Source organism: Mobula hypostoma, chromosome 22 (genome assembly GCF_963921235.1).
Source record: "Mobula hypostoma chromosome 22, sMobHyp1.1, whole genome shotgun sequence".
NCBI lineage: Eukaryota > Metazoa > Chordata > Chondrichthyes > Myliobatiformes > Myliobatidae > Mobula > Mobula hypostoma.
Window position 1 is genome coordinate 84,917 of NC_086118.1, and position 22,182 is coordinate 107,098.

A 22,182-nucleotide genomic window follows, 5' to 3' on the forward strand; every position below is an offset into this window, starting at 1 on the left:
TTGTGTGGTTTCCACAGGGATGCAGATGGGTTTTTGATTAGGGTAGAGGTTGCTTCATGTGGGAAGAATGTGCTTTTGCTTGGTTCATGTGATTCTTCTCATGCTTTTAATTGCCTGAGTAAGTAAACATGGCATTTTCCAGAGTTTTTTTTTTAAGTTGCAAAGGTGATTCCTATGTACGAGAACATGAGAACTATGAATATTCAAAGATACACTCTTTTCCCCCACTTATTCGATGAGATGAGAACTAGAGTTCATGTGCTTTGGGCAAAAGGTGAAATATTTAAGGGAGTTTGCAGGTGCGCTTCAAAAAGCGGAGAGTTGCCAGCAGGAGTGGTAGATGCCAGTCCAATGGTAACGTTTAAGGGCAGTTTGGATAGTTACACTATACTACATTGATGTGAGGGGTTTTGCAGGGATGTGGTCCGGGTACAGGTAGATACAGGGACTAGGCCTGCAAGGATTAGATGGGCCAAGTGGCCTGTTTCTGTGCTGCAGTTTTTGATGACTGTTTAATTTCAAGTTTTTTTTGGTGTATTCATTAACTTAACCATAAAGGTCAATAATCCCTTTGTTGTGTGGTAACCAAGCCCACAAGAACATCCCAGCCAGAGTTGCTGGTCATTTCCCCAACCCTCCGTTCCAGTGGGTGGGAAGGTAGAGTGACCAACAACCCTACTCATCTACTGTGGGTAACATGGGCAAGGGCACTTAATCACCAGACCAACTCTGCTGCAGTCTTTACCCCTGAGATGCCACGACAGTGAAGGACAGCACACTGCCGGTGAGCTCTCTGTAACAGAGAGAATGACACGTCTGTGTGTGAACCAGCCACACCAGGCCAGTCCCCCTGCAGGTTCAAACCTTGTAACTGACCCCAGCCAGAAGCCATAGCTGGAAAACACACAAAATGCTGTCTGGCCCACTGAGTTCCTCCAGCATTTTGTGTGTGCTGCTTGGCTTTCCAGCATCTGCAGATTTTCTCTTGTTAGCCATGGCTGGAAGGTGGGTGTGAGACTGGACCCCGAGGCCTCATTCCTCTGCCCCCCACCGCGTCTGCGAAGCTGAGCACAGCCACTGCTGTCCCAGGGCGCGTCCTGGTGGGGGTTAATTCTTCAGTTCAGGGAGGTGGCAGCATAAGTCACACACACACAAACCGCTGGGTCTGGCAACATCTGTGGAGGGAAATAACATCACCATTTTGGGTTGAAACTGTTCGCCAGGACTTGATCAGGACAAAAGGCTGATTGTTTTGATCCTGTCTGTAAATGCTGCCTGACCCACCGAGTTCCTCCAGCATTTTGTCTGTTGCTCAAGATTTCCAGCATCTGCAGAATCTCTTGCGAGTTGGCAAATAACGAAAGGTTGCCTTTGAATGATATGAAAATAGTTTTTATTGATAGACTTGTAGCAAGTAAAGTGCAGAAGAGTTGCTCAGCAATTCATACTTACTGGAACGAGAATGTCAGCTTGGCGGCAGAAGACATTTTAAGGCCCACAATGTCATATGGGCCTCGTTAAGAGTGACCTGCACCAGGTTCTACTTAATGTATACACTTTATATACAGTGGCTTCAGCTTACTGCAGCAGTCCCTCACAGCACTTGACACGTCAGAAAACAATCATCTCTCTGCTTCTCCATGACACTTCCCTAACTACTGACTGTTTTTGAAAAAAAGTTACATTTTAAACCTTACAAATTGCCTTAATTTTGCTCGGTGTCTAACAGTGAGATTACGGTAAAGACTCTGATCGATAGCAGGCTCACGGAAACATGCATGCCCGTCCTCCATGGTAAGAGGGGAGGTTGTACTGGAGAGAGCTAGGACACCTAGGGTGCATTTCGCTGTTATACACTGCAATGCAGGACTTAGCTTGGAATAATATTGGAGGCCATATCTGGGGGTTCAGTGTCACCAGTGCTCACTTAGCTGCTGTGTGGCCTTAATTTGCTGCTCTTCAGACACTGGTATCGCTGTGAAAGGCAGATTTGATGTATCTGCCAGGACGTGCTGGGGAGCTACCTTCTTGAACCACTGCAGTCCTTGTCGTGATCGATATAGCCCGTGGTACTGATATATCTGGGGTTTTCAGGATTTTCACCCGCCAACAACAAACCTATATGCTGCAGGTCCTCATTCAGGGGGTGTGTGTGACCTGAGGGGGCCTCAGTGTTGGGGATGTTCTAACACACCTGTTACACTCGTGGTGGAAGCTTCTAGAAGGTGGGATGCCTCTGCCATTACTTTTCACTTTGAAAGCCTGCCTTCCTTGGCCATGCCACACCAAACCAAGTGTGTATGGACAGTACATTCAGTTCCATCACCACCAGCAGACTGACTTTCTCTACCACCCTGCCCCACTCATTCTGAAGGGAAGCTTCCACAATGATGAATGAGACTTCACTGTCTAGGTGGAGCTGAGGGTTACAGTGGGCAGCACAGACACACAAGCTACAGACCTATCGTGTGGGTTTCATTGATACGCATGATTTGAGCAAAATGGGGACATGTCTCACATGCTCACCACGGCTGTAGATGTCTCCACAGTGCTCCTGGGGTCTTCTGGTTTCCCCACAAGTGAGATTTCTCAATAAAGTTGGAAAGAAAGACGTTTTAAAAAGCTGTAAGTGAATTGATGTTACTCAGTCTGAAGACCCATGAGACATGATTGAACTATGAATTCGATAATGTATTTTAAGGTCAGGGTTTCTAACAGTTTGACTTGGCGGTTTGGAAGAGCTTCTGCTCTCGGTGCTTGGTGTCTGATGCTGTGACGTAGGCTTTCCAGCCCTCCAGACCGATAATTCCATTCAAGACAAATAAGAACAAAGTGATGAATAGCAGAAGTTGCATTGCTGTAAACCACCTCCTCTTTCCTCATTCAAAGATAATTCAGACAAGGATCAGCCCAAGCCATATCTGTCTGGGTGCCTGTAACCAATAAAATGAGCTCATTAGGTAATAACGTGTGAGTGTGCTGGGACGATACAGTCAGGGTCCAGAGATACGTTGTTGAAGGGAGATGAATGTGATAGCTCTCTCCAAGTGGAGAGACTCACAGCTCTAGGCATTGTACAGTGGCTGGAAATAACCAAGGGTTCAGAGGTTCAAGAAGGCGACTGTGCAATCTGGACGAGGTGGGGTGGATCTTTGGGTCCAGAGTGCATTACTGGGAGCAGACATATTTGACCCTAACCCACACTTGCTAGGCTTGTTGATTAGATTTCTAAGTGAGCACTACAGAACCCAGCATGTACTACCTGAGACCTTGCAAGAATCTTGTTATTCCATACAATCTGCAAAATGAAAGGTTGGCAGGAGCCCTGACTCTCAGTGCAAGGACTGAATCTCTGCTTCTGGTCCACGGGGAGGACTGTGCCAACAGAAAGTACTTTTGTGCTGCGTGAATGTGTTCTGCAAGCTCTGTGGATTCATTTTGTGCAAGATCTCTCCAGGGCCACCCGACTCTGCCTGTCTGCACATACAATGCCTCCCTGAAGTCCGTCCTTCCCCCTTACTCTTTCACTGTATAAGTCCCACCTAGGAGTAGAGATAATATTGCAATCTGGTTGCTGCATTAGTACAGGCCTCAAGGCCTTCGTGTTCTTGCCCGTTATATTTGATATCTTTATAGAGATCATAAACAGTTTGCAAATCCAACATTTTGGTTCTTCTAACAAGGGGAGCCCTTAGAGTAGAGGGAGTTTTCATAGGACCCAAGTTAATTTGGGATGGAGGGCAGTTGGAACAATTTTTCCCTACACAGACATGTGACTGAATGTGACAACATGTTTAAGGGTGAAGAAAGCAGGCAGACTGAAATAAGACGGGAGCACTGGCAGGGTTTGTGAAAACGGGAGACTGTACTGTTAGGTGAGAGAGCTGAGTTTGGGACTGGGAGGGTTCATTATCCAAAGTATGACTTTTGTTGAAGCGTCTGATAGAAGATTGACTGACGTGGCAGGGATGGCGGGAGGAGAAAGACAATCTTGACTGAGGAATGTCCTACATGTATGTATACATAAATATGTATAGTTAGACGAAAGCCTGTGTGTATCTAATCAAAAGGATGCTTCGAGCTAGAAGACTATTTGCCCCATTTGTGTCATCTGCTTGGTTTCCATTCCTGTCTGTAAGCTCCGAGTCTGTTGAGGGACACACACACATGGACAGTGAGGAGGTTTCACTGAGCTGAAGCTGCAATCCATTATATGCTCTTCAAAGTTACGAGGAATTTAGTAGCTGATTCACAAGGGTAACTGAGAAATTCCTTCTGTGTGCGTGGGAATTGGCTGTGAGGAGTCAGCAGTTGGCAATGGTTGGTGGAGGAGCCAGTCTCCAGGACGGACGTCCCCATTACCTACTGGAAAAACAAGAGGTGTCAGAAAGCTAGGGTGTGTAGGTAGCAGTTACTCTAACCTCCCACTCCCTTAAAAGGTGCAACATTAAAATTTCAACCCCTCCCCTGCTTGCTCTCCATCCCAAGGCCCATTGAAGGGCCTCCAGCATTGGGATATACAGGTAGCTCAAACACAGTCCAATGGGTGTCTCCTCTGCTAGTTTGGATGAGGATTCCTGGAGGCTGATGGATGACCTTAGAGAGGGTAAAATTCATGAGGGACATAAATTAGATTTATCACAACTAACCCCCGAATAAATTAGATGGATAATCACAATCTTTTTCCCAGGGCAGAAAGTGTAAAACTGGAGGGCATAGGTTTAAGGTGAAATGGGAAAGATTTCGAGGAGAGTTGAGGGACGACTTTGTCACACAGTGTTAAAAGGCATTTGGTCAAGTACATGGATATGAAAGATTTAGAGAGATGTTAACTAGATGTGCAAAATGAGGTTGATTCAGGCACCTTGGTGAGCTTGGGCTCATCTCCAGCACCTTTCTGGCCTCTCTAGCCATAGGCAAGGTGCTGGAGGACTGGTGAATGGCTTATATTGTACCTTTAGGGAGCAAGGGAAAATCCTGGGAACTATAGGCTGGAGAGTTCATGTCAATTGTAGGGAAATTGCTGGAAAAAATTCATAGGGATAGGATATACAAGCATTTGGAAACCCATACCCTAATTAGGAAGAGCCAGAATGGCTTTGTGTGTGGCAGGTTGTGTCTTACCAACTTGATTGAATTTCTTGACAAGGTGACGAGAAAGATTGATGAAGGTGCGGTAGTGGATGTTGTCTACATGGGTTTTAATAAGGCTTTTGACGAAGATCCTCATAGGAGGCTAATCCAGAAGATTCTGGTGCATAGGGTCCGTGACGAATTGGCTGTTTGGATTCCGAACTGGCTTGCACATGGAAATCAGAGGGTAGTGGTTGAAGGGGTTTATCAGAGATGGAGGTCTGTAATCGGTGGAGTTCAATACGGCTACACAGGTCGATAAGATGATTAAGAAGGCTTGTGGAATGCTTGCTTTATTAGTCAAGGTATTGAGTTCAAAGGTCAGGTGGTTATGTTGCAACTCTACAAAACTCTGGTTTAGCCACATCTGGAGCATTGCATGCAGTTCTGGTTGCCTCACTGTAGGAAGGACGTGCAGAAGAGGTTCACCAGGGTGCTGCCTGGTTTAGAGGTTATGCACTCTGGAGTGCCGGAGGTTGAGGGGAGATCTGACCGAGGTTTATGAGATTATGAGAGGTATAGACAGAGTGGACAGGGATTATCTGTCTAACACCAGAGGGCTTGCGTTGAAGGTAAGAGGGGGTAGGTTCAAGGAGGAATGTGGGGGGTATGTTTTTTACTCGGAGAGTGATGGATGCCCAGAATGCACTGACTGTTATGGTGGTAGAGGCAAATACGTTAAAGACTTTTAAGAGACATTTGGATAGGTACATGGATGTCAGGGAGATGGAGGGATATGAACATTGTGTAGGTAGGAGAAATTAGTGTTTTTGTGTTTTTGATGTGCTTTTTTATCTGTTTTGGCACAACATTGTGGGGCAAATGGCCTGTTCCTGCGCTCTACTGTTCGATGCTCCAGGATTAGTTGGGCCGAAGGGCCTGTACGGCTCTATGACCATGACTCTATAAGAAAGAGAAAGAGCACAACAGAGTAAAGAATTCACTCAGATATTTGGGAGGAATTGAGATTCACACCAAGGGGGAGTTGGTGAGGATAGTTAGGGGAGGGATAGGGGCTGCTCAGCTCAACTGTTCCACGCCAACCAAGATGCCCATCTAAGCTACTCCCATCGCTCATGCTTGGTATACATTCCTTTATCTAAACCTTTCCTAAACATGTACCTGTCAAATACCTTTTAATGTGCCTTTCTAAACCACTTCCTCTGGCATCTCGTTCCATATCCTGACCACCCTCCGAATGAAAAAGCTTCCTATTAAATCTCTCCCCTCTCACATTAAGCAGCTGTCCTCTATCCCTTAATTTCCCCATGCCTGGGAAAAAGAGTGTGTGCAGTGACTTTATTTATGTCCCTTATGATTAAACACATCTCTGTCAGGTCAGCTGTCAATCCCCTGCACCCCAAGGACGGAGTGCCAGCACGGCCAACCTCTTGCCCTTGAGTCCTGGCGACTTCCTTGTAAACCCCCCGGCACGCTTTCTGATTTAACCCCTTTTCCTATAGAACAGTGTCCAAAACTGTACAGTATAGTCCAAGTGTGGCCTTACCAATGACGATCACATCATGTCCCAACACCTATACTCAAGGCTAGAACTCTGTGCTCTGTGACAATTTCAGTGCTGCACGACTCTTTTGCTCCTTGGCTGCCCAGTGCCAGACCATGTGCGTGTGGAAGGGACAGAAGGAGTGTGCAGCAGCGAGTGAAACCCTACACCCTCTCTTTGGACACAACTCACTGAGTCAGAGCCCTGACAACCCCTCTGGCTGACAGCAGAATTGTCCTGGCCAGCTGCAGGACTTTCCCTATACCCATTCTGCACGTACCTGCTCAGAGCGGAGACTTCCTGTTGCGTTTTGCGCGTGCTTTACAGGTCTGGAAGGCAGCGGTTTCCCGGATCTGCTGACCCCGATACTGGCTGGGAGAGGCACAGGTTCCCTCTGGCCGGTTTCTGCTGGTGTCCATCCATCTAGGCCCGGGAGGAAACAGCAGATGATTAGAGGTCAGTCCTTTGGTGAAGGGTTGAGAGCCTACACCTCGGAAACCTTGCCTTTCATCTCCTGAGTGCACTTAAATCAGAGGCTAGCACCAAGTGAGAACACCTCAGAGTCCATGCTCCATTGTGGTGTGATATAGAGCAACACAAGGCACCACTTCAGATAAGGGGAGGGAGTTCCCCTCAGTGCTCTGCCCACTAAAAGATATAGTACAGAATAGGCTCTTACAGCCGTACCGCCCAGCAAATTTATAATCGTCCTTTAACCTACTACAGTCTTTGGACTGAGGGAGGAAACCCACACCGTCATGGGTGGAATGTACAAACTCCTTACAGGCAGTGGTGGGAATTGAACCCCAGTCGCCTGTACTGTAAACCGTTGTGCTAACCACTACGCTACCATCCTGCCCTTTGATAGTCTCAGTAATTCAAGAATCTAGCTTCTTGAAATATACTTAATGATTTGGCCTTCACAGCCGTCTGTGGCATTGAATTTCACAGTCAGCACCCTCAGGCTAAAGAAAATCTTCCTCATCTCTATTCTAAACGGATGTCCCTCTATTCTGAGGTTGTGCCCTCTGTTTCTAAATTCTCCAACAACAGGAAACTCCCTCTATTTAAGTCTTTAGATATTTAGTAGGTTCCAATGAGATCTCCCCTCATTCTTCTACACTTCAACAAATACAGTCCCAGAGCCATCAAACTGTAGCTCCTCGTACAGTATTCCGTTCAATCCCAGGATCATTCACTTAAACTTCCACTGGACCCTCTCCAAAGCCAGCATGTCTTTTCTTAGATATGGGGCACAAGACTTCTCATAATACTCTAAACATGTTTTCTAAAGTCTCAGCATTACATCATTGTTTTTATACTCTAGTCCTCTCAAAATGAATGCTAACATTGCACTTGACTTCTTTACTACCAACACAACCTACAAGTTAATCCTTCGGGAATCTAGCACTCAGGCTTTCGGGTCCTTCGGCATTTCCGATTTCTGAATGTGCTCCCTATTTAGAAAATTGTCAACATTTTTATTCCATTTCAAATCACAGAAGAGTCAATGTACGGGAGGAGGTCGTTCAGCCCATCAAATCTGTGCAATCCAACTAGATGCCCTGTCAACTTGACCCTGTACCTTATCCAGTACCTGAACACTATAAATAATTCTACCTGCCTCCACTGTTCCCTCTGACACTATCTCCCAGACCCTAACCACTTGTGGCTTCACACAACACAGCAACAGCCCTCTACCTATGCTAACCATCAAGTATCCAGCTACTATCTTTTACATAAACCTCCCTCACCACTCCTTCCCTATTCTCCACTGCCAAGGATAACTTATTTCAGCTGGTTAACCTACCAATGACATGTCTGTAGGATGTGGGAGGAAACGAAGTCAGAGTCACAGGAAGAACATGCAAACTCTACACAAATAGCACCCAAGGCCACTTTCTCCTCTATTGCCTGTATTTTTTATCCCCTGGACCTCCTCCATTGGGATCAGTGCCTCTCTGTCTCTGGTTTTAAATAACTCAGTCAAAGCCTAATGCATCTCAAGTGTCTGAACCTCGAGGTGGCAGATGGATTGCCAAGCATCACACATACAAAACCGAAGCTGGAGATGTGGCAGTAGTGAGGGAGCTGGGGCAAGTGGCAGAGGCGAGAGAGTAAATAAAGGGAAATTCAGTAGCCATCACTGAGCTTTAGTTCGAGACACTTTTTTTTCTGAGAAACAAGGGTTAAGCGAAGGAACTGTGGAAGGAGCCTTGGATCAGGTGGCATGCAAATTCCAAAGGCAAGCAGTGGGTTAGACACCAATGACCAAACCAGTATGGTGGATAGTAAGCATGGTGGTTAAGCCTGCTCCTTGAAGAAAAGCAGTATTGATCTGGACCAATGTGACAGGTTTAGGTCCAACTGTGTAAAATGCGTTCGAGGAGGAACGATTTGGAACTGGATTTGAGAAATACGCTACCTTCGGAGTGCAGCCAGCGAGCACGTGCAGTCCCATCGATTGTTGGACAGGGTGATGTTCTTCATCTTGGTAAAGGTGAGGCTTCGAGGCAGAGACTGTAATTTGTTGTCATTCAGGTGGAGGGCTGAGAGGGCAGTGACACCATTAAAAGCTCCATCTGAAAACTAAACCGAATAGCTAAATGAATCGTCTGTAATCCTGCAGCTTTACCTAGAAATGCCTCAATTAAATCAAATAGCTTGAAAAGAAAAAAAAACGCAGTCTAATTTTAACCCTCACTGATAAATTATCTCCAAACAAGAAACAGTCCATCCTGTTGTATTTCAAATCATTAGCTGGGGACTTCAATAAGGATTGTTTGGAAAAACAACCCCGCCCAATTTGCATCAGCATATAACCTGTAGCAGCAGAGGTTCCAACACATTAGACAATTGTTATACTGATGTAAGGAATAGCTGGTGCTCCATGGCCAGACCGCGTTTCAGTAAATTCGGTCACAGACTGTCCTCCTCATACCCGCACACAGGCAAGAGGCAAACAGCAAAGGTCCAGGGATGAGGACAACACAGAGTTAAAGACAAAGGGGCAATGAGTGAGCCCTCGCCTTCACTGACCACGACGACACAATCATTGTCACAGCAAAGCAGCATCCATCATCAGGGACCCACCAGCCAGGACGTGCTCTCTTCTCACGGCTGTCATCAGGAAGAAGGTACAGGAGCCTCAAGACACACATCACCAAGTTCAGGAATAGTTATTACCCCTCAACCATCAGGCTCTTGAACCAAAGGGGATATCCATCATCGAAAGGTTCCCATGACCTCTGAACTCACTTTCAAGGACTCTTCATTTCATTTTCATGATATTTATTCCTTATTTGCTGTTATTGTTTGTTTCTTTTTGTTCTTGAACTCTGTTTCAATGCCAAGTTGGAGCGGACATTCATTGCTTCTGTTGGGTTATTATTCGATAATGAATTTGTTTTTTATGCCTACAAGAAAATGAATCACGGTTGTATGTGGTGTCAGGTATGTACTTTGATAATAAGTTTCATCCAATCTTGAAGAACATCACCTAGCGTTTGTGTTGTGCATTTGGCTCCTTACCAAAGGAGCATTGTGCAGGAGATTCTGCTGCCAGACTGTACACGGAAATATTAATGGATATTCTCTGAAAAACAAATTTAAATGAAGAAAGAGAGATCGAGAGATTCAGAGAGTTCGAACAATCGGAAGTTTTAGTCAAGAAATGCTAGAGTGACTGTCAGTCTCAGTGGTAGGGATTGTAGGTACAGACCCCTCCCTCGGTGGTAGGGAGAGTGGGTACAGACCCCTCCTTCAGTGGTAGGGAGAGTGGGTACAGACCCCTCCCTCGGTGGTAGGGTGTGGGGAGAGTAATGAAGGGAAGGAGGCAGAAGAAAGGAAATTTTGGGCCAGTTCGTCTGACTTCAGTGGTTGGAAAGATGTTGGAGTTTATTCAAAATGAGTTTTCAGGGTAACTGGAGGCAAGTTTGTTGGAAGGAATAAAAGCATTGACTGTTTTCTAAATGGGGAGAAAATTCAAATATCAGAGGTACAAAGGGTGCCCTTGTGCACGCTCCCTAAAGGTTAACCTTGCAGTTGAGTCTGTGGTAGGAAGGCAAATGCAATGTTAGTCTTCATTTCAAGAGGTCTAGAAATAAAAAGCAAAGATGTAATACTGGAGCTTTATAAGGCATTGGTCAGATCGCACTTGGGGTATTGTGAGCAGTTTTGGGCTCCTTATCCAAGAATGATGTGTTGGATTTGGAGAGGGTCCAGAGGAGGTTGACAAAAATGATCCCAGGAATGAAAGAGTTAACACACGAAGAGCATTTGTTGGATCTATGCTTGTACTCACTGGAGTTTGGAAGAATGAGGGGGGAATCTCATTAAAATCAATTGAATATTGCAATGCCCAGAGAGAGTGGGTTTCCTATAATGGAGGAGTCTCATACCGGGGGCAATGTCTCAGCATAGAGCGACATCCATTTAGAATGGAGGTGAGGATAAACTTCTTTCGGGTAATAAATCTGTGGAACTCATTACCAGAGATGGCTCTGCAGGCCAAATCATTGGATATATTTAAAGTGGAGGGTGATAGGTTCTTGATTAGTCAGGGCATCAAAGGTTATAGAGAGAAGGCAGGAGGATGGGGTTGAGAGGGTTAATAAATCAGCCAGGATGGAATGGCGGAGCAGACTTGACGGGCTGAATGGCTGAATTCTACTGCTCTGTCTTACCACCTTATGGAAGAACTGAAGTTCGAGCTGCATGTTGATGAATGTTTATTGCTGAAGAACTGGGGTTCTGATCAGAGGCTGATGGAGCAGTAAATGTGGGGGTGGGATGCATTTAACATGGATTTAAGAAGCAGTGAGTCAAAAGAGATGGTGTGTAGGACAGAAAGTTTCCCACTTCCAAGCTCCAAGTCATGGGGGCAGTGGGGGGAGGATTGAAAATTAACAGCAGGGTGACAACCACATCAACAAGCTGGGCTGTACCTGAGGACAGTCTGATCGCCACAGAGCGCGCGCACACACACACACACACACACTCGCGCGCACACATGCACAGATGTACACACACACAAATGCATAGACACACACACACACACACACACGTACACACACACACACCCCACAGGTACGTACACACACGCAGTTACCGGATATGGGTCAATTCTCCAAACTGTCAGCAGACAGTGGTCGGATACTGAACAAGGTCACAGCTGTCATCAGAGTAAAGCAGGGAACATGGACAAATGAACCCATTCAGATGCTCAGTTTGAATTGGACTATTTCACATCCTCTCGGAACTGTGGAGAGTCTTTGGCTCAGTGAGACGAACACAGAATAAACAGCAAGGCTTGACCGGACAGTACCTCGACTGAGTAGCTGGCCGCAAGCCAACTGTCAGCAGTGCAGTCTCGCCTCCCGAGTGTCACAGGACGTTCTGCTTCAGTCCAGTCACAGTGTGAACAGCCCTTACCCACCACCTGTGAACAACCCCATGCTGGTCACGTGCAAGGCCCCAACCCACATCTGGCACAAATATGGTGACCCCCCCCCGCCATCTGCTACATGTTGAACTCCCCACAGCAGCTGCACACACGATGACTGACTGCCTCCCCCACGTTGTGACTCACTCACAGTGAACCTGCACTGTCGTCACGTATCAGAGACACGCATGCCACCCCATTACAGTCTAACAGTGAAGGTGGCAGCACAGAAACACGGGGAAAACTGAAGGAACGGTCATTGTTTGCTGCACACTGTGGCTTGGACCCCCTGGGAGGGGTGAGGGACCTGTAAGGGCTTCATCCCTTGTACCAACAGGCCAAAACCTGTGGGTCAGACATGACAGCTTGTTGAGGTGATGGCACTCTTCTGTAGAGGATCAGCTTCAGAGCGGAATGTCTTTTCCAGGCTGGCCTGTGCTGGTTTGGACCAGGGCAGGAGCTGATCTGTGCCAGGTCTCCACGTTCCATCCAGAGAGTAGATAGGGACAGCCCAGCTCTGCCAGAGCTGCAGAGAGCCCTCGTGTAAACAGCCTAAGCCTCTGCAATTCCTCCTTGGCATATTCAAGCTGGAGAAAATATTCCAGGTGACCTGGTCTACTTATGCAGTGTTAAAGACCTCGGTGCCTTCCATTGGCAAACCCTGAAAACAATTTTGTCACTGTTTTCAGTCTTGGCTGTGACTGCTGCTTGTCTCACTGTCGATCCTGTAGACTCGAGCTGGACAGCATGTGGCAGCAGGGAGATGCTATTTCTTTGTCCATAACCCTCATCTGGAAGCTGCCTGGGATTTTTCCATCTCTGCACATGTGAAGATTTCCAAAGGATCCTGGTACTTATTCAAGAAAGGTGTGAGGACAGGCCAGGTGCAGCCCTATTCCAGATCCAATGTCCCTTTAACCGGGTTTGCGCTGGGGAAGGCAGGAGGAGGGACAGGACTTTGCAGAGGGCAGTCCGTGAACAAGCTGGCCTTTGCCAGCAGCCAGAAGCTTGCACCAGTGTTGGGGTTGGCTACTCACACACCACTGGAGGTGCCAGAGGCACTCTAGGTGAGGGGCAGGGAATGGCTCAGATGTCAACTGACTTCTGCTGAATCTGTGATGCCGTCCCTAGAGAAACTGGTCTGAACTCAGGGAAAACTGTGAAGGATCGGTACTGTGTAACTAACTGTTCCTAGACTGGAGAACACTAGCTTTACAGAGATGTAATAGTCACCTGTGTGCAACAGTTCTATCACCATTGTACTACTGTCTCTGAGCTGGAAAGTCATGGGTTCATGTTCCAGAGACTTAAGCCCAGACCATATTGCAATACTGCAATAGATTCATTACCAGGGAGGTACTTTATTTCCTGAGGTGGCTGGATTGTCCATCCTTAGCACAGGTCATGGTGATCTTAAATGTAATCGGTTGTGTCCTTAATCTAGTCCAGTGGCATCAAGATCACTTTAATTATACCAGCTCGCAATGTCATAACTAGAACAACAGCAAATACATCTGGACTGTGAATTCAGCACAGGCCTGCTTGGTATAAGAAAACATCAGCGTCATCTCCTATTGTCTGCTGATTTTTTTGAGGTCTACCAGAAATTGTGCTGGTTGGGGAGCAGGTCAATTGAAAGTGTGCGTTAAATGAAGAGTAGAAGAGCATGTGGGTCTGTGTGCGTGCACGTGTGTGTGTGGGTCTGTGTGTGTGTGTGTGCGCGTGTGTGTGTGTGTGCGTGCACGTGTGTGTGTGGGTCTGTGTGCGTGCACGTGTGTGTGTGGGTCTGTGTGCGTGCACGTGTGTGTGTGTGCACATGCGAGTGTGGGTGTGTGTCTGCAGGGTTGTGTGTGTATATGTAAATGTGGGTGTGTGTGTCTGCAGGGTTGTGTGTGCACATGTGAGTGTGGGTGTGTGTGCACATGTGAGTGTAGTTGGGTGTGTCTGCACAGGTGAGTGTACCCAGTTCTTAAACTGTACAATATGGAAATGGTAGAGCCAGCCTGTTTCTGAAGCCTGTGTATGTGATGGAAATATTTTGCCTCGTGTTTTCTGAAATACCCCCAATGGGTGCTAACAGCGTGAGAATAAACCCATACAGCGTCTGTGTAATCTTCAAATCCAGACAAGGCAGTGTGGCCCACAGCATCAGCAACTTTGAGCAGTTCTGGTCCTGAACATGTGAACACAGACGTGAAGCAGCTGTCTGACAAGATGAAGCAGCCCCTGCCTGTAGCCAACAAGACCTGGACTACAGTCAGACACAGGCAGAGAAGAAGCAAGTCACTGGTGTGTTGGGATATATGGGCATCGTGTGGTATGCAGACAGTGGGTCCAAGACAGATCCACTCTGTGCAGACTGATCATGCAAGGCTCTGTCATCTCCACAACACTCTCCTCAATCTATTTCCTCTCCTGTGGAGGTAATCTACAGGACACAAGGTGAACTCTTCTACCTACACTCCAGCTTCATTCACGGCGATTAGCAGCTGGGGATTCTGGAGTGAGTGACTTTCCTGAAGTCTTTCCACCATCTTCAAGGCACAAGTCCGGAGTGCTATGGAATGTCCGGATGAATGCAGGTCCAGCAAGGCCCTGGAGTCTGGACACATCTAGGAGGGAGAGTGCCCCATCGGTCACTGCAGAGATCCATTCCCTCACCACCTCTGCACAGTGGCTGCAGTCACTTAAGCTGAGATGCTGACACCCCCTCAAACCTCTCGACCCACAACCACTACCAGCAGAAAAGACTGGGGAAGCTTCCTGTAGATGTCCCTCTGGTCACAAAGGATTTAGAAATGTATTGTCAATAGTCAAAATCCTGGAGCTCTTTATCCAACGCTGGGTGATGATTCCTACTCGAGAATGACCACAGTGATTCAGGAAGGCAGTTCACCACCACCTTCTAAGGGCAGTTAGGGATAGTCAATACAATCCTGGCGTTGCCAGTGATGTCCGCGTCCAGAAAATAAAGACTTAAATAAAACACGTATGTTTCCTTGGTGTACGAAATCCAGGAGACTTCAAATAAACTGACTGACGGTGCCTGGCAGAACCTCCCGGAGAAGCACATCTGAATATGCCCTTTCTTTCAGGCGCACACTGCAGTCAATGGCTCGCTTGTTGAAGAACCCAGTGGACATTAGCAAAGCTGTATAGACCTGCGATTGTGTCTTCTATTTAAAGAGTTTCATCTGTGGAGTCTTCTGAAAGACCCTTCTCTTGGTTGGTAGAAATGTGTGTCTGTTTAGTTAGCTTTTAAACATAGTGATAAATGAGGAGACACACACAGTTTACAGTCTGGCTTGTATAGAATCACCTTTCTGGTCGATGGCAATGGCACCGCCAACAATTGGACACAGAGGATCCGATGCTGTAAAAAAAAGCTGAGATTCTGGCCAGTAAGTAACAGTGATCACGTGGCTGCCCAGGAGTGCCAATGTGAACCAGCAGATACAAGTTCTGTCTCCACACTGACTAGACTACATATAAACTTCACTGATTTTCAAACGCCCCGTCAGCTTTGTTCTGGCATCTTTCACCGGTTTTCTGAGTTCCGGCAGCAGTCGGCTCCAGACCTGGACGAGCCCCGCTGGCCGGGTTAAGCAGGCACTGAACAGCACCCTGGGCAGCTGCCATCCTGAGCGCACACAGACCGGGACCGGGCCGGCTGGAGGACCGGGAGGTCACCTATCCTCACTTCGAGGAGGTTCACGAGTCCCGAGGCCCCAAGCTGCTCGGTACAAACCCAACCCCAAATGCAGACTCAGTTTCTCGTTTCTTCCGGTAACTTCATAGGTGTCCAAACGCCTCCGTTTCATTGACATCCTGACTGGGGGATCGCCAGGCGGGTAGTTATTGGCTCGCCAGCGCTTTGGGAAATGTGGTCCCAACCGGGCGAGAGTCTGCTGTGGATTGGGACGGCGGGGAGATTACCGCCGGTAGTGCCGCAATCCAAACGTTATCAGTAACACGTATATCTTCACATTATTTCCTGCGGAGCAGCAAGAAAGCTCACCTCTGTCCCAGGATACTGACGGACTTTTACTGCTGTACCATTGAGAGCATACTCACCAACTGCATCTCAGTGTGGTATGGCAATTGTCCCGTATCGGACCGCAAAGCACTCCAACGGGTGGTGAAAACTGCCCAGCGGATTATCGGCACCCAATTGCCCACCATTGGGAACATCTACCATAAACGCTGCCTGGGCAGGGCGAAAAGCATTATCAGGGATGCATTTCACCCTAACCATGGACTTTTTACTCTCCTTCCATCCGGTAGGCGCTACAGGAGCCTCCGCTCCCGCACCAGCAGGCACAGGAAGAGCTTCGTCCCTGAGGTTGTGACCCTGCTGAACCTCACATCACAGCGCTGAGCAGTATTGCATCCGTATTGTACTGTCTCAGTACTTTTATATTTATGTGCTGTAGCACTTTTTATTCGCAGTTATTTTGTAAATAACGCTATTCTTTGCATTTCTGGTCAGATGCTAAATGCATTTCATTGGCTTTGTATCTGTACTCGGCACAATGACAATAAAGTTGAATCTAATCTAATATTCACGCTCTCCATCGCAAGTCGGAGACCTTCAGCCCCCGCCTCGCCCCGCCCGAGACACCCCCGCCTCGCCCAGCCCGTGACACCCCCGCCTCGCCCCGCCCGAGACACCCCCGCCTCGCCCAGCCCGTGACACCCCCGCCTCCAGCTCTCACCCCGTTAGCCCGGGTGAACTTACCCTCTCCAGCCCGTGACACCCCCGCCTCCAGCTCTCACCCCGTTAGCCCGGGTGAACTTACCCTCTCCAGCCCCATGTTGTTCAACCAGATGCGCTCGACGTATCTGCCGAAGGAGCGGAAGGCGTTGTCGGGGATGGTCCTGATGGGGTTGGAGGAGAGCTTTAGCTCCTCCACCACCCTCAGCTTACTGAGGGCGGCCGTCGGGTAGCTGCCCAGCTTGTTGCCGTCCAGGTGAAGCGTGGCCAGGTTCTCCACGTCGTCCAGCGCCCCGGGCGGGATGGAGGAGAGCCCGTTGTTGCTGAGGTGCAGCCAGCGGAGCTCCCGCGCCCCGGCGAAGGTGCCGGGCCGGATCTGGCTCATCTGGTTGTTGTTGAGCTGCAGCAGGAAGAGGCTCTTCAGCGGGCTCAGCAGCCCCTTGGCCAGCTCGCTGATGCGGTTGTGATCCATGTAGAGGTAGGTGAGCTGGACCAGGTCCTGGAAGGCGCCGGGGCGCACGGTGCTGATCTCGTTGTTGGACAGGTAGAGGTAGACCAGCTTCCTGAGGCCGCGGAAGGCGTTGGCCGACACCTCCCGTATGTGGCAGTCCTGGAGGTGCAGGGACACCAGGCTCTTCAAGGGGCTGAAGCCGCCGGCGGTCAACCTCGGGAAGTTGTTCTGCTGCAGACTCAGGAGCCGCACCTTGCTGGGCACCCGCGGGATCTTCCTCAGCCCCTTGTTCTCGCACACCACATGCAACAGGTCACCGAGGCAGTGGCAGCCGGGGGGACAGCGAGGGGCAGCCGTCACCGCGGCCAGGAGCGGCAGGAGGCACAACCAGCGCAGCGGCTGCATGGTGCTGCTGGGGCGGGCCGGCAGGGCGATCTGTCCCCGCCGCACGCCGCTCTTGCTTATAACCTGCTGCCGGGGCGGAGCGCTGCTGGGGCTGGGCGGGAGGCTGACCCGATCTGCTCGCTTAATGCTTGCCATCCTGATGTTCGCGTTTGTGTCTTTTATTTGTAAAAATCCCCTCCGTCCCGTCCCACAATTGCGAGACGTGTGAGCGAGTCGTCCCCAAATCAGCGGCCGGGGGAGGGGGGAGTGTTTGCCCTCATTCCAGCAGAGTTGGCCGAGGGTTCAGTTCGCGGGCGCTGGAAACACATTTTCGGGTCCTTAGCTTAAGCCTTACATAACGGTTTGGATTTCAATCCTTCTCCAATATTCCTTTCATCGTTATTTCCAAACCACATTTCAAAACGTTACTGAACATTCCTCGGTGTGTTGCGTTCAGTTCTGGTCGCCTCATTACAGGAAGGTTATGAAACCTGACACAGGTTTATCAGGCTGCTGCCTGGATGACAGGACAGGTTTTATCAGGAAGGTTTGAAGGTTTGAAGGAGGTGGGAGGCGGGAGCGGAGGATGAGCGGTGACTTAATGGAGATAATACCAGGCGTGGGGAAATAGAGGACCGCTAGAGTTTTTTTCCGGGGGCTGCAATGGCGAATACCAGAGGAAGTCTTTTTAAGGCCAGTGGAGGGAAGTTTAGGGAGGATGTCAGAGGTAGGGTTATTTACACAGAGACTGAGAAGGTAGTGGCAGAGGAGATTTCAGAGACTCTTATGGATAAGAGAAAAACGAAAGGTTGTGGGCTGTGTAGGAGGGAAGGATTGCCAGTAGGTTACTATGCCCTACAGTACTGTTCACATTGTGCGTGTCATTCTGCCCCTCTCAGGGGTAGGAGTCATGGGTCCTGGTTGAGGACTTGGTCAAATATTGCAAGCTGAATCATCTGCAGCTCAGCATCAGTAACACAAAGGAGATGGAGGTGGCGATGGACTTTAGGAAAATTAAGCCTGCACTGCTCGCCGTTACTATTGATGGTGAGAGGACCAACAACTACCTGGGAGTGCGCCTGAATGACAGACTTCACAAGATCACAAGACACAGGAGCAGAAGTAGACCATTCAGCCCATCGAGTCTGCTCTGCCACTCCACCATGACCTAAACTATTCTCCCATCTAGTTCCAATTTCCGGCTTTTTCCCCATATCCCTTGATACCCTGACTAATTAGGTACCTATCAATCACCCTCAATGATCGGGCATCCACAGCTGTATGTGCTGTATGGAGCCCCGACGCAGGCCGTGCACACGGGCCACGGTCGCCTCTACTTGCCGAGGAGACTGAGACTGAGTCCTTCGGAGTATAAGACCACAAGACATAGGAGCAGAATGAGGCCATTCAGCCCATCGAGCCTGTTCTGCCCGGCCATCATGGCTGATCCTGGATACCACTCGACCCCATACACCTGCCTTCTCACCATATCCTTTGATGCACTGATCAATCAGGAAACAATCAACTTCCATCTTAAACATACACATGGACTTGTCCTCCACCGCAGTCTGTGGCAGAACATTCCACAGATTCACTACTCTCTGGCCACAAAAGATTCCTCCTTATCTCTGTTCTAAAAGAGGTTGTGCCCTTTAGTTCTGGATACCCCCACTGTAGGAAACATCCTCTCCACAGCCTTTCAACTATCTCTTCTGAGATATGGGGCCCAAAACTGGACAATGTTCCTCACTCTCTGCGTGCCACCTTGGCTGAACAGAGGAGCACTTTTAGTCATAGATTATGACAACTGTGCTGCTCCAATGAGCGCTATATGAGGTCATTCTTACCCTCGGCCATTAGGCTCCATAATGAGACAACCTGTAGCCAGGGAAGTGATGACCCCATCTGTTAGACTGTTTGAGATAACTATTTTTTTATTCTTTCTTACTTCTCTTCTAATATTTGTATATCTGTGCACTGTAATGCTACTGTGATATTGTAATTTCCTTTGACATCAATGAAGTGTCTATCTATCTATCTTATGCTGCTTTATTTGATGTGGCAACAGTTAGCCACCTGCATTTCCTCTAATTTTTTTTTTAACAACTGCACAGACCAACCATTGTTCTGAGCAGGAGATTTTCACACAGCCTGAAAACTGTGGAATTTTAAACATTAACATTGACAATAAATAAAAGAAAATTCCATCTGTGCAGTAACGAAGGCATGTGCAGGGGAGCATTTCAGTTACCGTGCGGCCGCACGCCCACACAGCTTAGAGGGAACAATGTTGGCCAGACATTGCCCAACCAGAGACACCTGGGGGGAAGCTGACACTCGGGCTACCGTGCGCTCGCAGTCAGGTAAAGGGAGTTCGAGCACAGTTATCCAAAGACCGACCAGAGCATTGTGTGAGGGGAAGCTGCGGGCGGTCATGCTCACGTGTATCTGCTGCACGTGACCTTGGGGTGTGCAGGTGATCAGTTCAGAAGATGCTGTTAGAGTATCTTCAGTCCATTCTGTCGGTAATAGTTCCAGTCACAGTGCACTGTCGGTCGAGTGTCGTTGTCAGGTGAGTTTCAGTACATTTAGAAGATACTTAGTTTCAGAAATTTATTTCAGCTTTTCAAACTTGGCACAAGATTTTGGGGCAAATGTTCTGTCCAGAGCTCTGCTGTTATAGAGTCATAGAGCCGTACAGCCCAGAAACAGGCCCTTTGGCCCATCTAGTCTCTGCCAAACTGTTATTCTGCCTTGTCCCGTTGACCCACACCCAGACCATCGCCCTCCATTCCTCTCCCATCTATCTATGTATCCAAACTTCTCTTCAATGTGGCATTGGGGCCCACTTCCACAGCTCGTTCTACACTCACACCACCCTCTGAGTGAAGAAGTTCACCTGAAATATTCTGTCTTAACCTATGTCTCTACCATTCAGTAGAAAAAGCTTGCTTGCATTTACCCTGTCTATACCCCTCATAACTAGTTGTTTGTTCCAATGTGTAATATCTCTGTTCTCTGTTTAGCAGGATCCTGCAGGTCTTAGGGGATGTTGCAGAGCAGAGGGACCTTGAAGTACAAATGCAGAGTTTATTGGAAGTGAAGTCACTGGTTACCGGGGTTGTGAAGAAGGTTTTTGATGTGCTGGCCTTCATAAGTCAGGACGTTGAGTCCAGAAATCGGGAGGTGATGGTGCTGTTGTGTAAGACGTAGTGAGGCCACACTTGGAGTATTGTGTAGCCTTCATTATCCTAATGAGGGAAAGATGTGATTAAACTGAAACAAGCACAGAAATGATTTACAAAGATGTTACCAGGACTTAAGGAAGTGGTGGACTGACGAGAACTCTATTCCTTAAAGCACAGAAGACTTAGAGATGTATAAAATCATGAGGGGCACAGATCGGGAATGCAGTTGGTCTTTTTCCCAGGGTCGGGAAATCAAGAACCATGAGGCATAGGTTTAAGGTGAGAGGGTAAAGATTTAATAGGAACTCAAGGGCCAACTTTTTACCCGGAGGGTGGTATGTAGGTGGATTGAGCTGCCAGGGGAAGTTGCGGAGACAAAGACAATAACATCTTTGAAAAGGCAGTTGGATGGGTAGATGGATTGGAAAGGTTTAGAAGGTTGTGGGCCATGCTGGTAAATCTGACTGGCTTGCACAGGGACCTTGGTCGGCGTGAATCAATTGGGCCAAAGGGTCTGCTTTCACATTGTATAACTTCGTGAGCACGGTTCCCACAGTCCTGTGTTAGAGGGAATGTGACTAATTGTTAAAAATTGCCAGTGGGGTTAACCCTGGAAACTATAGTCCAGTGATCCGAGCTCTCCAGCTGCAGTAGGAAAGTCAGTTGATTCTGATGAATGGGATTTCGGTTTACTTGGAAGGCAAGCACCGATTAGGAGGAGTCAGCCTGATTCTATGCAGAGGAGATCATTCCTTGCTGAGTTTTCTGAGGAAATAACTAAGAAAACTGATGAAGGCTCTGTAGGAGGCATTCTTTATGTGGATTTCAATAAGCCGTTTGTAAAAGTCTGTATTGTTCCCCAGCGTATTGGGGCACAAGTCATTTGGGGTATGTGGATGAACTGGATTCAAAATGGCTTGCTGATAGGAAGCAGGGGGTTGTGATGGATGGGCATTTCTCTGACGGGAAATCTGTAACAAGTACTGTACTTTGGGAAATGATGCTGGGACCCTTGTTGTTTGTCATATGTATAAATGTCTTGGTTGAGAAAGTAGGGTGAATGTTTTGTACATTTGTAGATGACACAGAAACTGTGGATCCATAGACAGTGAAGAAGGACATAGGACTGAGATTATCTGGGAAGTTGGTGGTGGTGGCAGATGGAATTTAATCTGGATAAGTGTGAGGTAATGCACTAAGGGGGGTCGTTCCGGTGAGACGTACAGAGTACATTGCTCGCTGAAAGCAGTGAAACAGGTGGACAGAGTGGTGAAGAAGGCATTTGCTCTGCTTGCATTCATAGGCCAAGGCACTGCATATAAGAAGTGCAACAGTATAAAGCAACATATGGACTATTGTGTGCAG

The 22,182-nt window shown here is 48.1% G+C and overlaps 2 protein-coding genes across 4 annotated transcripts in view; one reads left to right on the top strand and one right to left on the bottom strand.

Annotated features, from left to right (window-relative positions):
• The window catches only part of acsf2 (acyl-CoA synthetase family member 2), a gene marked incomplete at its 5' end in the record, with an annotated part of 195,299 nt that overhangs the window by 48,712 nt on the left and 124,405 nt on the right, over positions 1-22,182 (top strand). The window lies entirely within an intron of this gene.
• On the bottom strand, positions 752-18,047 carry chad (chondroadherin). Of its 3 annotated transcripts, none has more exons than XM_063030829.1 (4): positions 16,880-18,047; positions 9,063-9,226; positions 6,918-7,060; positions 752-2,933 (listed from the first exon to the last, which is right to left on the bottom strand). In XM_063030829.1, the coding sequence occupies exons 1-3, from the start codon at positions 17,783-17,785 to the stop codon at positions 6,922-6,924; spliced, it is 1,209 nt and encodes a 402-aa protein (XP_062886899.1). In that variant the 5' UTR covers positions 17,786-18,047; the 3' UTR covers positions 752-2,933; positions 6,918-6,921. The 3 variants fall into 3 exon arrangements, with proteins under 3 accessions (XP_062886899.1, XP_062886898.1, XP_062886896.1); XM_063030828.1 differs by having other exon boundaries at positions 752-4,362; XM_063030826.1 differs by having other exon boundaries at positions 752-4,365; positions 16,880-18,046.